This window comes from Periophthalmus magnuspinnatus, chromosome 24 (assembly GCF_009829125.3).
Source record: "Periophthalmus magnuspinnatus isolate fPerMag1 chromosome 24, fPerMag1.2.pri, whole genome shotgun sequence".
Classification (NCBI taxonomy): domain Eukaryota; kingdom Metazoa; phylum Chordata; class Actinopteri; order Gobiiformes; family Gobiidae; genus Periophthalmus; species Periophthalmus magnuspinnatus.
In genome coordinates, this window is record NC_047149.1 from 6,441,359 (window position 1) to 6,457,822 (window position 16,464).

General features: G+C 37.9%; 3 protein-coding genes across 3 annotated transcripts in view; 1 reads left to right on the top strand and 2 right to left on the bottom strand.

The window, feature by feature from the left end:
* extl3 (exostosin-like glycosyltransferase 3) overlaps window positions 1-833 on the bottom strand; it is a 46,983-nt gene extending 46,150 nt beyond the window's left edge. Inside the window, exon 1 of the mRNA XM_033991052.2 lies at window positions 756-833. The gene's annotated coding sequence lies outside the window, so the exon portion shown is untranslated. The remainder of the gene's footprint in view (window positions 1-755) is intronic.
* On the top strand, window positions 640-14,482 carry riox1 (ribosomal oxygenase 1). Its single transcript, XM_033990741.2, has 16 exons — window positions 640-1,009; window positions 2,621-2,742; window positions 2,889-3,038; window positions 4,842-4,978; window positions 6,687-6,786; window positions 7,074-7,187; window positions 8,522-8,628; window positions 9,354-9,461; window positions 9,686-9,720; window positions 10,421-10,599; window positions 11,243-11,347; window positions 11,560-11,701; window positions 12,543-12,663; window positions 14,039-14,138; window positions 14,216-14,302; window positions 14,382-14,482. Exons 2-16 carry the CDS (start codon window positions 2,656-2,658, stop codon window positions 14,439-14,441), a joined length of 1,632 nt encoding a protein of 543 aa, XP_033846632.1. The 5' UTR covers window positions 640-1,009; window positions 2,621-2,655; the 3' UTR covers window positions 14,442-14,482.
* Window positions 14,483-14,852: 370 nt separating this feature from the next.
* On the bottom strand, window positions 14,853-16,444 carry LOC117392631 (NADH dehydrogenase [ubiquinone] 1 beta subcomplex subunit 1-like). The gene is made up of 3 exons (XM_033990742.2): window positions 16,370-16,444; window positions 15,553-15,697; window positions 14,853-14,988 (listed from the first exon to the last, which is right to left on the bottom strand). Exons 2-3 carry the CDS (start codon window positions 15,690-15,692, stop codon window positions 14,952-14,954), a joined length of 177 nt encoding a protein of 58 aa, XP_033846633.1. The 5' UTR covers window positions 15,693-15,697; window positions 16,370-16,444; the 3' UTR covers window positions 14,853-14,951.
* Window positions 16,445-16,464: the final 20 nt, after the last annotated feature.

A 16,464-nucleotide genomic window follows, 5' to 3' on the forward strand; every position in this document is an offset into this window, starting at 1 on the left:
AATAAAATACATAAAACACCATTATTATTAGTCTGTCTACATCTCCAAATCTCTAAATGCTCTGTTCCACCTTGTGATGTCATGAAGTGGTAGTTTTCAAGTTAACCACTCCTTTTACATTCGGTTTAGTTGAGATTGGCAGTTAAAGGGCTGAAATGATCCACATGATTCTAGTGAAGGTGTTAAGAGTTTAAAAACACAGTGGAGCACTTCCTGTTTTACCTCATGACATCACAAGGTGTAACAGAGTGTTTTCAGTTTGAGAAAAGAACAGCCTAAACATGCAGGGTTTGTGTGTTAAACATGTGTGAATGAAACAAGCACAACTCCAGGTCTGTTTGTGATGAGGAAACAACATTATAACACAGATCACAGTATAATATAACATGGCTCCTTCAAATGCATCACTCTTTGAACACTCTAGTGCTTATTTAGTCTTTTGCACTCTACAAACTCTGGTTTCTGTTGACGTGTGCTTCTTTGGATATTACAACCAGGCAGATCGAGACACAACTATTCTACAGACTGTGCACAAACCAACAAGCTGTGCGTAAAAATGCATGGAACAAACGCAACAACGCGCCTGTACCGAGGCTGGCAGCGCATAACGGGCGATTGTACACGGCATAAACAACGAAGGGCGCCGTACGTCTCATCTGGCCAATTAGCAGCGCGGCTAGCCAACCATGGTCACAACAAAACGCATTTCTACTCCGCTGGCGCACCGATCAGGGCTAGCGCTACATGCTACTCACCCGGGAGAAGAGCACCGGGGCTTAAATCCAAGTCCAGGGAGCGTGGTGGGTATGCCAGACCGAGGAAAGGTGCAGATTTTCGGGGTGGAGGAGGATAGTGCCCTGGTGAGCCTGAGGTGGTGCGCTGTTTGGAGCCAGTTACGCGCACGGCTCCATTAAAAACTGCATTGTTGGAGAGACGGCTGGACACGGACAAACAGCACCGACTGCACGCTGCAAGGCATTGTGGGAAACGGAGAGGAGGAGAGTGATGGGTGAGTGGGAAGTGGTGCAATGGCGCTATCTGGTGGTGAAAATGTGAAACCACGTTAAGAGGTTCTGATTTTTTATTTGAGCAGGGCTGAATAATCAATCAATTTACTGAGAAATTATGGGCAGATAAAATGGAAGATAATTGAAGCCCCAGCATGTAACTTTTTGCCAAAAAGTAGTCCAAAATAATATGTTTTTTCATTATGCATGTGCATGAAAAACATGTGTCCCCCTAAGTCTGAGCAGGCTTGCATCTTCACAAACCTGGGTCTCATTTGGCATGCTTGTTTCCATGGAAATGTTGTTCCTTTGGCTATAATGTTCTACATCATATATAACGTATCTATCCCCAAAGTGACGTACCAGGGTCTATTAGGTACTAATATAAAATGATCCCTTATTCAGTGTAGGTCACTCCTGAAATATGAAAACAACCAAAAGTGAAATAAAACTAGTTTTATGAAATAGAATAGATCAGTTTATTGTAATCATACATGGTAGAACTTATAGATAGAAATTATTGAGCTTATTTTTTAGCCTATATTTTTTTTAAGACAAGCTGTTATTTTTTTCCTTGAAGAGCAAGACACTGGTTTAAGGCTTACTAATTAATTGACATAATAATCAAATAATGTGCAATAGCTTTAACTGCTCTAAATTGATTTACCAACTACAGTAGCCACAGCAGTCCTAGGCCAGACTGCAAGAAGAGAGGTACAGTTTTACAGCACTATCGACCCTTTTAACCTCCACCATCTAATCCTACTCTTGATGATAACATCACTGGCTGCGCGGTCAGATCCACTTACCTACAGGTTGGTAGTGTTATTCCAGCTCTCACAGAGGATTACTGTTGTTGTGTCCTTGGGCAAAACACTTAACCCTCCTTGCCCCCAGTGTCTGCATACACTGGTGTGTGAATGTGTGTGTGAATGGGTGGTTCTTTGATAGAAGGTGCTTTGGGTGCCTTGAAGGTAGAAAAGAGCTATATAAAAAAAAAAGTGACCACTGACCACTGAACCAGTACTGGCAGCATTAACCAGTATTGCTGCGGTTTCAGATGACATAACAACATTCTATTGACCAATACAATTTAATACAGAGGAGGAGAGTTTTTTTGTAACACAATGAGCTCTTGGGTGTAATCAGTAATAGAAATCATAAAGTTCAACATCTGTGATTTATCTTTTGGATATTTCATTGCATAAACAATACAATGGCTGAAGTTCAAGATTTCACAGTATTACAACAAAAATGCACATTTAAATAATATTAACTTTAGCTGTCTCCATCTGTATTGAATATTATTTGCCTATAGGATGTTGTGATGTCATCTGAAACCCAGCAGTAGACACAAGTTAATACAATGGTTCATATGCATAATAAACAGTTAAGTGAATAACTTTCCATATGCTGCCAGAATATTTTTTCCATTATTTACAACTACAGACTTTGACAAATCTTTTTTTTCTTCTTCTTCTTTTTTTAATGTCATCATTGTTATTACTATACATACTTTTAACTGTGTAAAAACAAATTGTGCAGCAGTAGTTGAACCATGCCAACATTATCCACTTGGAGACGCTATTGTCTCAACTGCATTTTTGTCGCAGCTTGATGACGTCAACAACAACAGCGCCCGAGCAAAATGGAAAGAAAACACATGTCTGCTTTTCTTCTGTATAAAACTCTGGCTGCAGACCAGCCTCCTCCTGCTAAAAAGCCTTCTCTGCAGGTAACTGTCCACCAACACAACCATCTTATTTTTAATCTGTGAAATTTAATACTGAATCAAACTTTGATCTGAAATCATGCATTACCTGCAGCAGGCTGAAGGCGTGATGATGCTAATAGATTTGATGTTTGCATGTGATTCTGAAGGTGTCTGCAAAGAAGAAAAAGAAAAAGTCAAATGGGATTGTACATAATAATAATAATACCAGTCAAGTGAAGCAGCCCGTCAGTGCAAAGAAGAGGAAAATACAAAATACAGCTGCAAAGTCTCCAGCCAAACCTGAGCACTCTTCAGAGGTGAGAAGAGCTTTACACAGATTTACTCAAATGTTTTTGCTTGTGAATTTTTTGGTAAAATTTTGTTATTAAAATTGGGATCCACCACAACATTTTGTACACTTTCGAGAAGTTGATTAGAATAAAACCTGTTTCTATCACAGGATTATTTCCTACTACACTGTCTGGCCCCAAAAAAGGTCACACACTCTAATATTTCGTTGGACCGCCTTTAGCTTTGTTTACAGCACACATTCACTGTGGCATTGTTTCGATAAGCTTCTGCAATGTCACAAGATTTATTTCCATCCATTAATTTTTCACCAAGATCTTGCATTGATGATGATAGAGTCTTTCACAATTAGAGCCCGATGAATCCTGGCATTGTCATCTTGGAATATGCCCGTGTTATCAGGGAAGAAAAATCCATTGATGGAATAACCTGGTGATTCAGTATATTCAGGTGTCAGCTGACCTCATTCCTTTAGCACAGACTGTTGCTGAACCTAGACCGGACCACCTGCAGGACCTATTTGCTTAGTTAAATCTAGTTGGCGACTTTTTTTTTTTTTTTTTTGGCCAGTCAGTGTATAATACTTATATATTTTAGTTCTTCCATCTTGTAATTAAAAAAAGTTTGAAGTTGCTTGAAAATTATTCACATTTTATCATGTTTAATTATTCTCTGAAAATTTGTGACGATTTTAGGATATTTATTTAAGACAGTTTAAAGTGGAAATTGTTGTTTTCTGCTTCTGTATGGGATGCAGCTCTTAAAACTAAAATTCAGTAATTTGCAATTATAGCTCCAATCAAATACAAACATTAGGGCATTTGTTCTGTCCCTGAAAACACCTGTCTAATCTTCAGTGGCTTTTGAAACATGAATCACAAAACATCACTAATAAAAGATTAGTAATGTTTCTACACTTTTAACAGCACATAGATATCTTTCAAGATTAATTGCAACAGTGGGGCAGCAGGGGCTCTGGGCAAGATCCTTAACCCACCTTGCTTTGTAATGAAGGTAGCGTATGAATGATGGTGGTGGTTGGAGGGGCCGATGGTGCAGATTGGCAGCTACGCTTTCATCAGTCTGCTCCAGGGCAGCTGCAACCTGAATAGTGGCTTTCTATCACTGAATGAAGAGTGAATCAATAATGCACTGTAAAGTGCTTTTGGCATCTTTAAAAGTTGCTACAATGTGGTTGTAAACTTATAATAAGGGTTTAAACTGATATTTCTGCATATTTTTGGGTAACTTTACAGTTGTTTAACATTTTTGGATACTTAAACAGTAACTAAGACATGTTTTAACACATTTCTGTTTGATTTACATGATATTTTCTTACCATGATCAGGAAACACCAAAAAATATAAAGATGTACATTTTTGTCAATACTGACCACTAGGATTATCAAAAGTATCAGATACTAATTGATACTAAAACTAGTATTGAAACTAGATACTCATTTGAGCAGGTATCAATGCTACAAAAATCTTTTTCACAGGACAGACCACATAGACGAGTATAATTAATGTTGAAAATCGCTTTCTATTGTCTAAACGAAGTGTTTTTCATTATCATGGTATCAGAATTGGTATTGTGTATCTAAGTCTTTCTTTGTATTGAAATCAAGTTTGAAATTTTAGTATCATGACAACACTACTGGCCACACCCATTTATAAATAATTTTCATTTCAGTTATGACCTAAATTGTTACAATACTTCTAATTGTTTTCCCATACTTGCTCAGCCCTAGTTTGGTTTTGTTTGCCTCCTGTAAAGTCAGTGGAACGTCACTGATGCCCTCTTCTCTGCAGGAGGATCAGTTTGTGGGGGGTGAGAAGTGCTTGGACACTTTGTTGAAGGAGTTATCGGGAGTGAACAACAGCAGAGAGAGAGCCAGCAGGTTGTTCCAATGGCTCATCAACCCCATCCCCGCCAAAGCCTTCTTCAGGTACTTCACTTTTCGCTTTCACACGGCTTTAAAACTTCTAGTACTAGTGTAACTTTTGAGAAATACAATCACACAGAGATTTCAGCACCTGTCAAAGTACTTCAGAAATTCTTGGTTTAACTTTTTGAACTATGTGATGTGGAATACAGCAGTGTTTTGTTGCAGTGTATGAAGGTGGTATTTAAAGCAGACCTGTTGTGCAAAATTCACTTTTCAGAGCTTTTAACCATGTTATCGATGTTTCCCCTTCTCATTTACTCACTCGAAGTTGTATTTGGAGTGATTTGTGCATGTTTAATCACTTATTTTCAAGATGCCATATTGCCGATAAATCCCCGTTTTTACTTCCACACGTCCACTGCTCTGTACTTACTTCATTGTCAACTTTATTTTCTTTATCGATGATATACGTAGGATTCAGCTGCGTTGCGTAGTCATTCTGGTACAAATGGAAAAATAATCTTCTACTCGCTAGTGTGATCTGCCGCTATCCATAGGAGCGGCCGACACCTCCACGGCTCTTCGTTGTCAGGACATTTGCAGCGATGGCACCACAGTTTACGCTGAAGTTAGTCGACTTGTTTCTTTTATTAAGTCGTTTTAGATGAATGTTGCGATTGAAAATATGCAAATTAGGACATAATGATCCATGGGTGTCATATATTACAACTATATAGCACAATAGGTCTGCTTTAAATGTAGGCCCTACATCTTTTTGTTTCACCTGGAAACAAAACAGCGCACTATCATGCAAACCTTCTCTTTAGTGCTTTTATTGTCAGTCATTTCCAAAAATGTATTCTAAAATAATGTGTATATGTCATCGTGAAATAACTCAAAATATTAGTACTGGTAATTCCTCTCTGCTGGAGCAACAAAACAATGTGATTTGGACTAAGGAGCCAATCTTTAGTACTGTAACGATCTGATATTTTATTTTCCTCAGAGTTGACACTTTTTGCTGTTCTTGTAACTGTTTTTGTGTTGTTCTTAATGTAACTGCTTTTGTATGTGACACTTGGTTGCTATGTCGACAAGTTGATGTGAAGGTTTTATTCATCAGTTACTGGTCTGTTTTGGAGACTGGCTCTAGTGTATTGAGACTGCTGTTGTTTTGCTCTTGTTTTAGCATGAGTTATGGCCTACAGTAGCCTTTGTGTTCAGAAAATAAACAACTAGAAGAGTTTTATTTCATTCATAAATGATTTCCCAAACTATTGCATTAAACATTAAACCCCAATATTTCATTTGACATAATTGATTTGTGCTAAACTTTGGTCCCTGTGACTGCAGTGAGTAGCCTTTCTTGCATTTTCTATACAATTTTCAATACAAGAAAGTGGGGAAACTAAAAATTTTCTTCCAAACAAATTGATTTGAACTTCAAATTAATTATTAATTATTATTATTGTTTTTATTTTTTTTCCCAGCCCTACATTAAACTGGTCTAGCTTGCAAACTGTATTTCAATTATATCTTGTATTTAATGCTAAAAATATACCTTGAAAAGCATGAACAGTAGTCACCTTGCCACAGATCTGACCTGTAACTTGATCTGGTAGCGTCAGTTATCTTGTTATCTTTGTGAAGGGAATGCCTTACTGCGGAACACTCTAGGCAAAACAATAACATGTCATAGAGAAAAGCCTCCTCCATAGATATTATATAATGCATTTCATATACAAATTGACCTATTTTCTTCTTCCAGAGAAACGTGGGAAAAGAAGCCCATCATCGTCCAGCGTAAAAACCCTAACTACTACAAGGGCATGTTCTCCACTGCAGAGTTCGACCGCATACTGAGACAAGTACGTAAACACTCCCACACTCATAGAGGCGCTGATTTTACCTGATTTTTACTGTCTTAAAATGTGAAAAAAAAAAAAAAAATAGTTCACTTTAAACAGTTTGCAGTGGTCCATAGTTATTCCTCACTTACCTTATGTGTTCAGAGCATCCTCATAATTCACCACGATGAGTTTATAAGCACTTTTTTACAACTTTGAGAAGCCAGAGCGGAGTTTTGTCGCCACTAGCTAACAACAACTACCATAAAATGACTGCAGTTTTGAAAAGTATTGTATTGTAACTTTAGGAGGACGTTCAGTACGGAGTAAACCTGGATGTGACCAGCTACACGGAGGGTAAAAGGGAGACCCATAACCCTGCTGGGAGAGCCCTGCCGTACACTGTGTGGGACTTCTACGAGGTAAGACTGGAAAATGATTCTACTGTAGCGAGTGTATTTTTAATTTACTGTTTTGTGTTTTCCTCTGGGGTTAATTAAAGCTTCCGGACTATCTTTAGAAAACATATTCATAATGTTATATAAGTTGTTTTGGAGGAGGACTGTCAGGGGGAGTGCAGTGGTTTGGTGTTCTGGTTTCTTCATGTGTTGGTCCTGGTTTAGTTTGAGTTCTAGACCCATGTTGGTTTAGATCTGGGTGAGACCATGTTTAGACTTGGCTTAGTCATAATTTACCTGGTAGGGCTGCAGGATTCATCTCAGTTGAATCAAAATTTGAATGGACACAATCAGCAAATCGCAAAGGCTGTAATTTTTGAAGTACCACTACTTCCTCCACAAATGAACAAAATCTCCTGTCTTATTCTGCATAAAAACAGCTCACCCAGCAGTTTAGATCTGTACAAACATGTCAAAAGTGTGATTCTTTTATTAGTTTGATAAATCACAAATCTAATCGCAATGGATATTTTTCTCTAAATTGTTTAGTTCTATTATCTGTACTAGGTTAAACAACCACTGTGAATAATAAGATGTAACCATTTAAATAAAAACACTAAAAAGTAATTTAAAAAGTTGCACATAAGCAAAGACTGCAGTTAACCCATCTGAACAAAATTAAAGTCACTCTACGCGACTATTCTGGTGGAAGGACCATCTCATACTTATCTCCATGGAGATCTTATTACTTTGCCTGGAATGTCCCACAGTATGGCATTAAACTTATCTATCTTCATTGGGACGAGCTTCATGGAGAGGCAAACCTGCATTGTGTTCAAGGTATTGTTGAAGAATAAAAACATCTGCAATAGCATAAATGTAGGAAAAGCTGGAAAAGTTACAAAGTGTGCCTTTAAGTAGGCTTGTCAAAAGTATTACAAATCTGATACTATTTGATACTAAAACTAGTATCGAAAGTAGATACTAGTGAGCAGGGATCGATATTTAAAAAGTCACTTTCACAGAACAGAAATGAACCTTTCCTGATTATCTTTAGAATGATCTTGAGCTTTAGCAGAACAAGTATAAGACACATAGACTAGTATACACCCATGGACCACTATGAACCTACTGGACACTGAGGGAGTACACAGATAAAAGGCCACATGGAAAGTGTGTTTTATTATCATCATGGTGTCAGAAACTGTACTGAGTATCGAGTCTATTCATCATTATCAAAATCGAGTTTAAAATTTTAGTTTTGTCATAACACTGCCTTTTTAAGACCATTTTATCAGCATTCATTCCACCTCTTGGAGCGTGTTGTAATTATGTCCTGTTGTTCCTCCCTCCTTCAGAGTGGCTGCTCTCTGCGCATGCTCAACCCTCAGGCCTTCTCCTCCTCTGTCTGGAGCGTTCTGTCCTTCCTACAGGAGCACTTTGGCAGCATGGCCGGAGCCAACGTGTAAGCACTTTTATTTACTATATAGAACATGTACTAGGACTGTGCAATTAAAGATCGATTTCTTTTTTTACTTTAAAATGAACTAGTTCTGTTTTTCACATTTTTAACGGTTTGCAGTGGGCTTAAGTTATTCCTCACTTACTTTATGTATATAAGCACTTTTCACAATAGAGTGGAGTTTCACTGACTTCTTTTGCCCTCAAGATGGATATATTGTATGCATAGATATCTGGGGAAAAAATCGGGTTCAGAGCCTTTAATTGAATTTACTATCATGATTTAATATTGCATAATTTTATACAATTACAATTTTTTTAAATGATGACACAACTTCAGAATGATGTGTACGTTTGATCTGTCACTCAAAATAAGGGGCAAAGCCAAGTACATATACATACATTACTCTGTACTTTCTCTAGAGTATCATTTTGACACTAGGCCTATTCCTGCGCGTCAGCTTCCAGTTACCGGAATATGTGATATTTTGAGGATTTTTTCACCATTTAAACGATATATTATTTTGTTTTGAATTTCTAATTACTATGGCAACAGTCCTATTTTTATCATTCTGAAACCCATGTGTAGAAATAATCTTGATTTCAATTATGAGCCAAATAATGGTCATCATGATATGTGCCATACCATCTCCCATTCTATGAACTGAACTATTTCCCCTTCTGGTTTAGAACTGTCTGTTTTAAAGCGTGTCCTTATCTCGTGTCCAGATACCTGACCCCTCCGGGCACTCAGGGATTCGCTCCACATTACGATGACATTGAGGCTTTCATCGTTCAGCTGGAGGGGAAGAAGCACTGGCGTGTCTACAGTCCAAGGTAACACAAAAAATAGTATAAACCTGCTCCTGCTTTTTTAAATGGTTGAATGTGATTTACACTGTTGGATTCTGTCGTGTCCTTGGGGATGACCTGCTTCATGAGCTGATGATTAACAAACCATTCAGATGTATTATGTTTATTTAGACACTGAGTTTGATTTTGAGATTAGTTGAGCACTGTTAAAAATGTGAATTTGAAATTTTTTTTCCATTCCATTGCAGGTCAGAGGAAGAAGTGTTACCTGTGGTTTCAAGTCGTAAGTAGTTCCTGAATGGACAAGATTCACATGTACTTCTGCCACTTCTATCATAGTCCAAGTTTCTCTTATGTCTTGCTCAGACTGCACCCGCACCCGGTACAGCTGCGACTCCAGTGTCGGACTGGTTTTGCACTTTGAGACCACATGTGCACATGATAACTATTCACTTATGAAGGGAAAAGACTGTGGTTGGCTCTGGCAAAACTAGACTCTCAACACAGAGAACCTATAGTGCTGTGGCACCTCCACTGGCACCACCAGACTGCACGACTTGCGGTCTGAAATCCTCCCAATACTTTTAATTAATCGAATACTCACAGCCACCTGACCAGAGCTGCAGTCATGCAGTCTGAGCCCAGGAGCCAGCTTATGCAAACCAACATTTCAGAACTTTTTACCATGTTGTAATTTTTTTCCTTCTTCCCATTAACACACTAGAAGTTGTATTTAGTGTGATTTATGCTTTTTTTAAGACACCCAATTCTTCTTTCAGGAAGTCACTTGGCTTGTTTTAGATTAATATTGCGATTAAAAAGCTCCAAAATATAACACAATGATCCACGGATGTGTTTTTGTAGATGGTCCATGTACTTCTGAATACACATCATTTTAATGCTATTCTTTGACTTTACTTCATCATTAAAATGTGCAGTTTGATTGATTTTTCCCTAATCTGTTTCTCATGTGTCCACTTTAGCGAATTTTGCTCAGAGTGAGATTGGAGAGCCCATCCTGGAGGTGGTTCTGGAGGCTGGGGACCTGCTGTACTTCCCTCGGGGCTTCATCCACCAGGGGGACTGTCTGCCTGACGCCCACTCCATGCACATCACCATCTCCTCCCACCAGAAGAACAGCTGGGGAGACCTGCTACTCAAGGTAGTCACGCCTTTTGCACCGCACTGATGGACTTTATATTGATGTGATCACATGCACACCAAAAATCTGATCATAAGCTAATTTCTGTAGTTATGAGATTATTGAAATGTCATGTAACAGTTGCCCTGTCATGATAACACATTTTGAAGTATGGTATATTGCTAAAGAAAATACAGAGGATAAATGATAATAGTGAGACAATAAGCAGGATTAACCCCAAAAAGCTTTTCTATCTGTACAGTGTTGTTCATGAGCATGAGCTGCAATAAACAAATTAAGCACTTAATGAGACCTGTGCGTCCTCGGTGCATCAGATTTGTCTTTTTGAGCAGACTCATGAGGAATAACAGAAATAGAAGAGACTAAAGACAAGGCTAAAAATATGCCTGAATGTTACACAATCAGCAGCAAATAATTGTTTATCCCAGTTATACATTTAGCTGTGTTACTAAAATGAAAAGGTCATTTGCGACTTAAGTATAACTTAACATACATTTGTGGGACTTGCTATGGATTTAAAAATCGTAATGTTGGTATTGAAAAATATCAGTCACTGGCCACAGCTGCAAGAAATCATAGCATGAATATAGAGCCATTATCACTTGTCAGTTCATGTAATATGTGAGAATCGTGTGTTTTTCAGATGGTGCCGGCTGCTCTGGAGATCGCCATGGAGGAGGATGTGGAGTACAGACAGGGCTTACCTCTCGACTATCTCACATACATGGGAGTGCAGAATTCTGACAAAGTAACTATTTGCATGTCTAGTCTTTTTGCTAAAACAGGGGTACTTGATATTGTTGTTTTAAAATTCAAAGTTTAAAAATACCTTCATGCCCCATCTTTGATTTTAGTGATATACTTCCAAATATCCAAATGGAAAATCTCCAAAACTTAACTTATTGGCCCTGTACATACATTTCTAGAACATGAAAACTGACCTCTCCTGCCCCTGTCCAGGACGACCCACGCAGAGGTAAATTCCTCTCCCGCGTCGAAGGGTTAATACAGAAGTTGGTCCAGTACGCGCCTGTAGATGCCGCTGTGGATCTGAAAGCCAGAGACTTCATGCACGACTGCCTGCCTCCCATGCTCACACCAGGTAGAAACTATTGTATTTAATTAAAAAAAAGAAGCTTTACTATAGTTACAAGTTTAAAATGTCAATGCTTCTCAAACTTTCCACACTGGGCATGACCTAAGAAAATGTTTGGCCTTCCCTACCACCAGATCTAAGGTCTAAACACAAGTATTCTAAGTTTAAAATAGGGCTGAACCAGGTCTAGAGCGGGTCTAAAACGGGTCCGGAGCGGGGCCGGAGCGGGGCCGGAGCGGGGCCGGAGCGGGGCCGGAGCGGGGCCGGAGCGGGGCCGGAGCGGGGCCGGAGCGGTTCTAAAACAGGGCTAAAACTAGGTCTGAAACGGGTGTATTTTAGGTCCAAACTAGGTCTAAACTTGGTCTAAACTAGGTCTGAACTGGGGCTAAAACGGGGCTATTCTAGGTCTAAACTAAGCCTAAATGAGTTCTAAAATGTGACTACACTATTGCTGTATGTGCTCTTTATTCCTGGATTAGTCCTAGTTCTTGTTTCTCAAAGATTGATGATTATATAAACTGATATTCAAATGGAAATATGAAATCTTGAAACTGTTATAAATAAATAATTGGAATTACTCTGCCAAAATATTTCATCACTGTGATTGTTGTTGTGGTTGTTGGACTTTTTTTGAAAAATATGCTAATTTACTAATAGTCAGTACCCCAGGGTAACTCTGGCTACAATAATAACTTACAATCACCAAGTGTGGAGTGAATCAATAATGCAGTGTAAAGTACTGGATGTTTTTAAAGATGCTATATAAATCCAGTGCATTATTATAAACACATAGTGCAAAATTATGTTTAATATGTAATATGTAAATGTTGTATCTTTCGTTGAACAGATGAATTAGCCAGCACTGTCCAAGGAGCTCCAGCTAGGTGGCATCGCGGGCAGACCAAGGACGTGGGCTCACCAATCACTGCCCAGACCAAAATCCGGCTGGTCCGCGCTGGTTGTGCTAGGTACAAACCAACCGCCGTTTTATATTTCCATTTCTCCTCACGTCCACCACATAACACCAGCCATAATAGACACCCACAAGCCTTTAGCCTGCTAGCGCTACAACCATTAGCCCAGAACATTAGCCAAGGTCAAATAACATCCATGAAAATGATTGATTATATTTATACCATTATCATGAGCTGTGTCTCATAACATTTTATTACAGTTTCTATCTCTAAATGCCCTTGGTGTGGAACTATTTATTTTTCCAATTGTTTAGCTAGCATCTTTACACTTGTATTAGCCTGTCCTTGTGCTGTGCGAGTAAGATCCATCTGTGCGTGTTAACATTGCTTTCAATTCATATCCTTAGATGGAGGTAATTAAGAACATGTTGTGCATATAAATGAGGTGAAGCATAACCGATGTAGAGATTTAGTTTAATATGATTGTGGAATGATAATAACCAGAGGCAGGTGTCTAAACTTGTAGGTTACAACAGGGCGGCAAGATTAGATTAGTTATGGTCTTATACATTGTTGCAGCGACTCTGGGGGAAAGAAAAAAAAAAGATTTTAATGTCCTTTGCTTACAACAAAATATCCAGTTTTAATCTGTCTAAAAACACCTAACCAAGTCTACAAACATGCTCTGAACTGCTTTGGATTCTTGTATTAGTTTATCAGCTTAGATTCAGTGTTCTCTCATGTTACGCACCTGGATGTATATAAAATGTGCATTTAATTAATGGAACTGTATGTATGTGCTCTTAAGATTTGAAAAAAAAATGCTACAATCACAACTGAACCTGGGTTGCCAGAACCTTACCCTGAGATAGAGACCCATAGAAGTTTGTCTTATTCTCAGTTTATGGACAGGCCTCACATGTAGAAGCTTAAATCAACTGGATTGCAGCACTGAAACTGGCAAGACAAATGAGAGACTCATGTGAGGCTCATTCTGCTTTTAATAGATAATCTTGAGAGCCAAACACCAAATAAATCAGCACTAGAATTGTGATCAGTAAAAGTTATATTTGACTGGAACACGTTTACCTCATCTGGGGACTCAGATAGGTCAAGTTTATGAAATTTAAAATTCAACTCTTGCATACAGTCCTTTTTAAGGTATACTGTGTAACTTTTCTGGTGAGGGGTTCCTCTATGGGTGTCCTGCTTGTCTCCATGGAGATCTTACAGTATTGCCTGGAATGTTCCACAGTATGGAATTAAAACGTGTTAAGTCTTGCATTTAGTGAATCACAGTTGTTTTTATTACTAAGGATATACTCTGAAAATAATCCATTCTTACTGTTGGCAGCTTGTCTTTATGGAGATGGAGAAGTTTAATAGAAACTTTTTGTTCTGATACATTTTCACCTAAAATGTGTCTCAGGTTATGCAGTGATGGAGATGTCGTGAGTCTGTATTATACTACAAATAACTCCAGAGTTTATCACAAAGAAGAAATCAAAAGTTTGGAAGTACAAGTCGAGGTTTGTAACATTATCAAATCCTAAAAATATGAACAACTTAAACTGATATTAACGCTTTTTAACCTTTTTAATCTCAGAATACAGATGCTATAGAATTTCTCATCCATTCATATCCCAAATTTGTGACTGTTGGAAGTGTCCCGTGCGACTCTGCAGATGACCGGGTATGGTTCAAATTGTACTAGTGTTGGGATAAAAAAAAATAAGAAAATATATAATGGAATCTAATTTTTCTCTCTACAGATCACATTGGTTGAGTCACTTTTTGAGAGAGGGATCATCCAGACCGAACAACCTCTGTAGACAACATCTTTCTAAGCAAATAAACATGTAAACTATTCATATGCATTACCCTCTTTTTTACCTTGCACTGTGTCTATCAATATAATATGGAAATGTGGGTTTTTTAACATTTCAAATTAAAAAAAAAGAAGGTAACATTTTACTTTACATTTTACACATTTTTAACAATCTTATAATCTTTAGTAGGAAGAGTAACATTCTTCTTCACATTACATCTATTAAGTCTTTAAGGAAGCATGCACAATCACCACATCAAATTCAGGACTAGGCCAGGACCCAACCAAACCTACATTAGGACTCAAATTGGTTAGAAGGCACCTTAAAACTATCAGATCAATGTAACTGAATGAATGTAACTCAACCAACTTTTGGGACATATTTTGAAATAAATATTTTCAGACACGTTAGAGATTTTATTGTGAAAGATCATGTTTTATTAGCAGATACAATTAAACATTTGTCAATTTTTTACAACACATAAATATTCAGATTTCTTTAGGGCTGGGTGGGCTATTTCCATGTCACCTCCTCTCCAGGCTTCAGTTCCCTGCAAAGACAAAGATAAGTTTTATGCAAGGCCGTTTAATTCTACTCAGCTTGTCTGACGGCCAATGTTTAGGTAACTTCTTTCATAATCCCACATCATATTCACACAACCATTTTAAAAGGAACAGCATGTAGCCTGTGCTCTGTTTTAAAAAATATTACTTATCTGAGGCTCATGTATATAATTATGAAGTTTTCTATTGTCTGAGAGTCAGGAAGCATGCCGTTAGTAACACAAATGAGAGACTTGTGTAAAGCTTGAGAACCAATTAAGAATAAACAAGCATTATAAAAGTAAATATTTAATTTTAACATGTCTACCTTATATCTGGCGACATGGGTATGCCAACTTTATGACATTTAAAACCAAAATCTTACACACAGTTTCTTTAAGAGTCAGTGTCAATGAAATGTCTTGCTAGACTAACAGAAAAAGTATCAAAACATTAAGCAACAAACTGAGCAACTGCTATTCCTACAATTTTTTCAGTGCAAATTGTGTACAACTTATTATCCTCATCTAAACTCCAGAAGCCCATTACTACAGTCTTTAATGCTTGCTTACCTTCCGAAGAGCAGACTTTTGTTTCTGAAGGCTGTGAGTTTCTCATCCTGTTTTCTGTCCAGGTACATGCCAATCACAAAACCCAGGGGCACCAGGATCTGCATCCAGTTATTTTTAACGAGTGCTGCAAGGTTTGTCATCTTTCCTAAAAAGTCAAAATAAAGATACTTTATAATCACTGTGTGGTTTGGATAACATTGCATCCTACCCAGAGGGGGGTAGAGCAGCCAAAAATTGTACGAAAGAGTAACGTTACTTCAATATAATATTACTCAAGTAGAAGTACAAAGTAGTCGTCCAAGAAATTGCTCTATAAGGAAGGAGGAGCCTAATATTTTACTCAAGTAAGAGTACTGTTACTTCAATAAAAATATTACTCAAGTAGGAGTAAAAGTGTGCTGCTAAAAAAGTTATCTGAAAAGTACAATTTATTTAAAAAGTTGCTCAAGTAAATGTAACTTAGTTAAAATGTAACTGAGTACTTCATATCTCTGATCCTACCAGCTAATACCATGGATCCATAGCTAAATCAACACAATACAATGAAGGTAAATGCAACAATTGTGGGTCTTTCTATGCCATGATTTGGCTCAATAATTCATAGCTTTTACAGGTTTTACATCCAATTTCAGCGATTTCTACAATGCTATCAAACTACATAGACTTGTGATGCTAATCAGGCTAGCTTGTCAGTTAGCATCAGTCACATCTTTTTAGTTAAACAAATAGTCAGGTTCCCTGGGTCAGAAGTTAATCATTACGAGCGATGCATAGTAACAAATGACTATCTCTGAATTGATAAAACTTTGAAAAATACCTTATTTTTATCCAATGTTTACGCAAAAGCCGTGGCCTCCAGCTCCTCGTTTGCTAGGCAGAGGACACTGGACTGTACCACGACTTTGCGGGGTA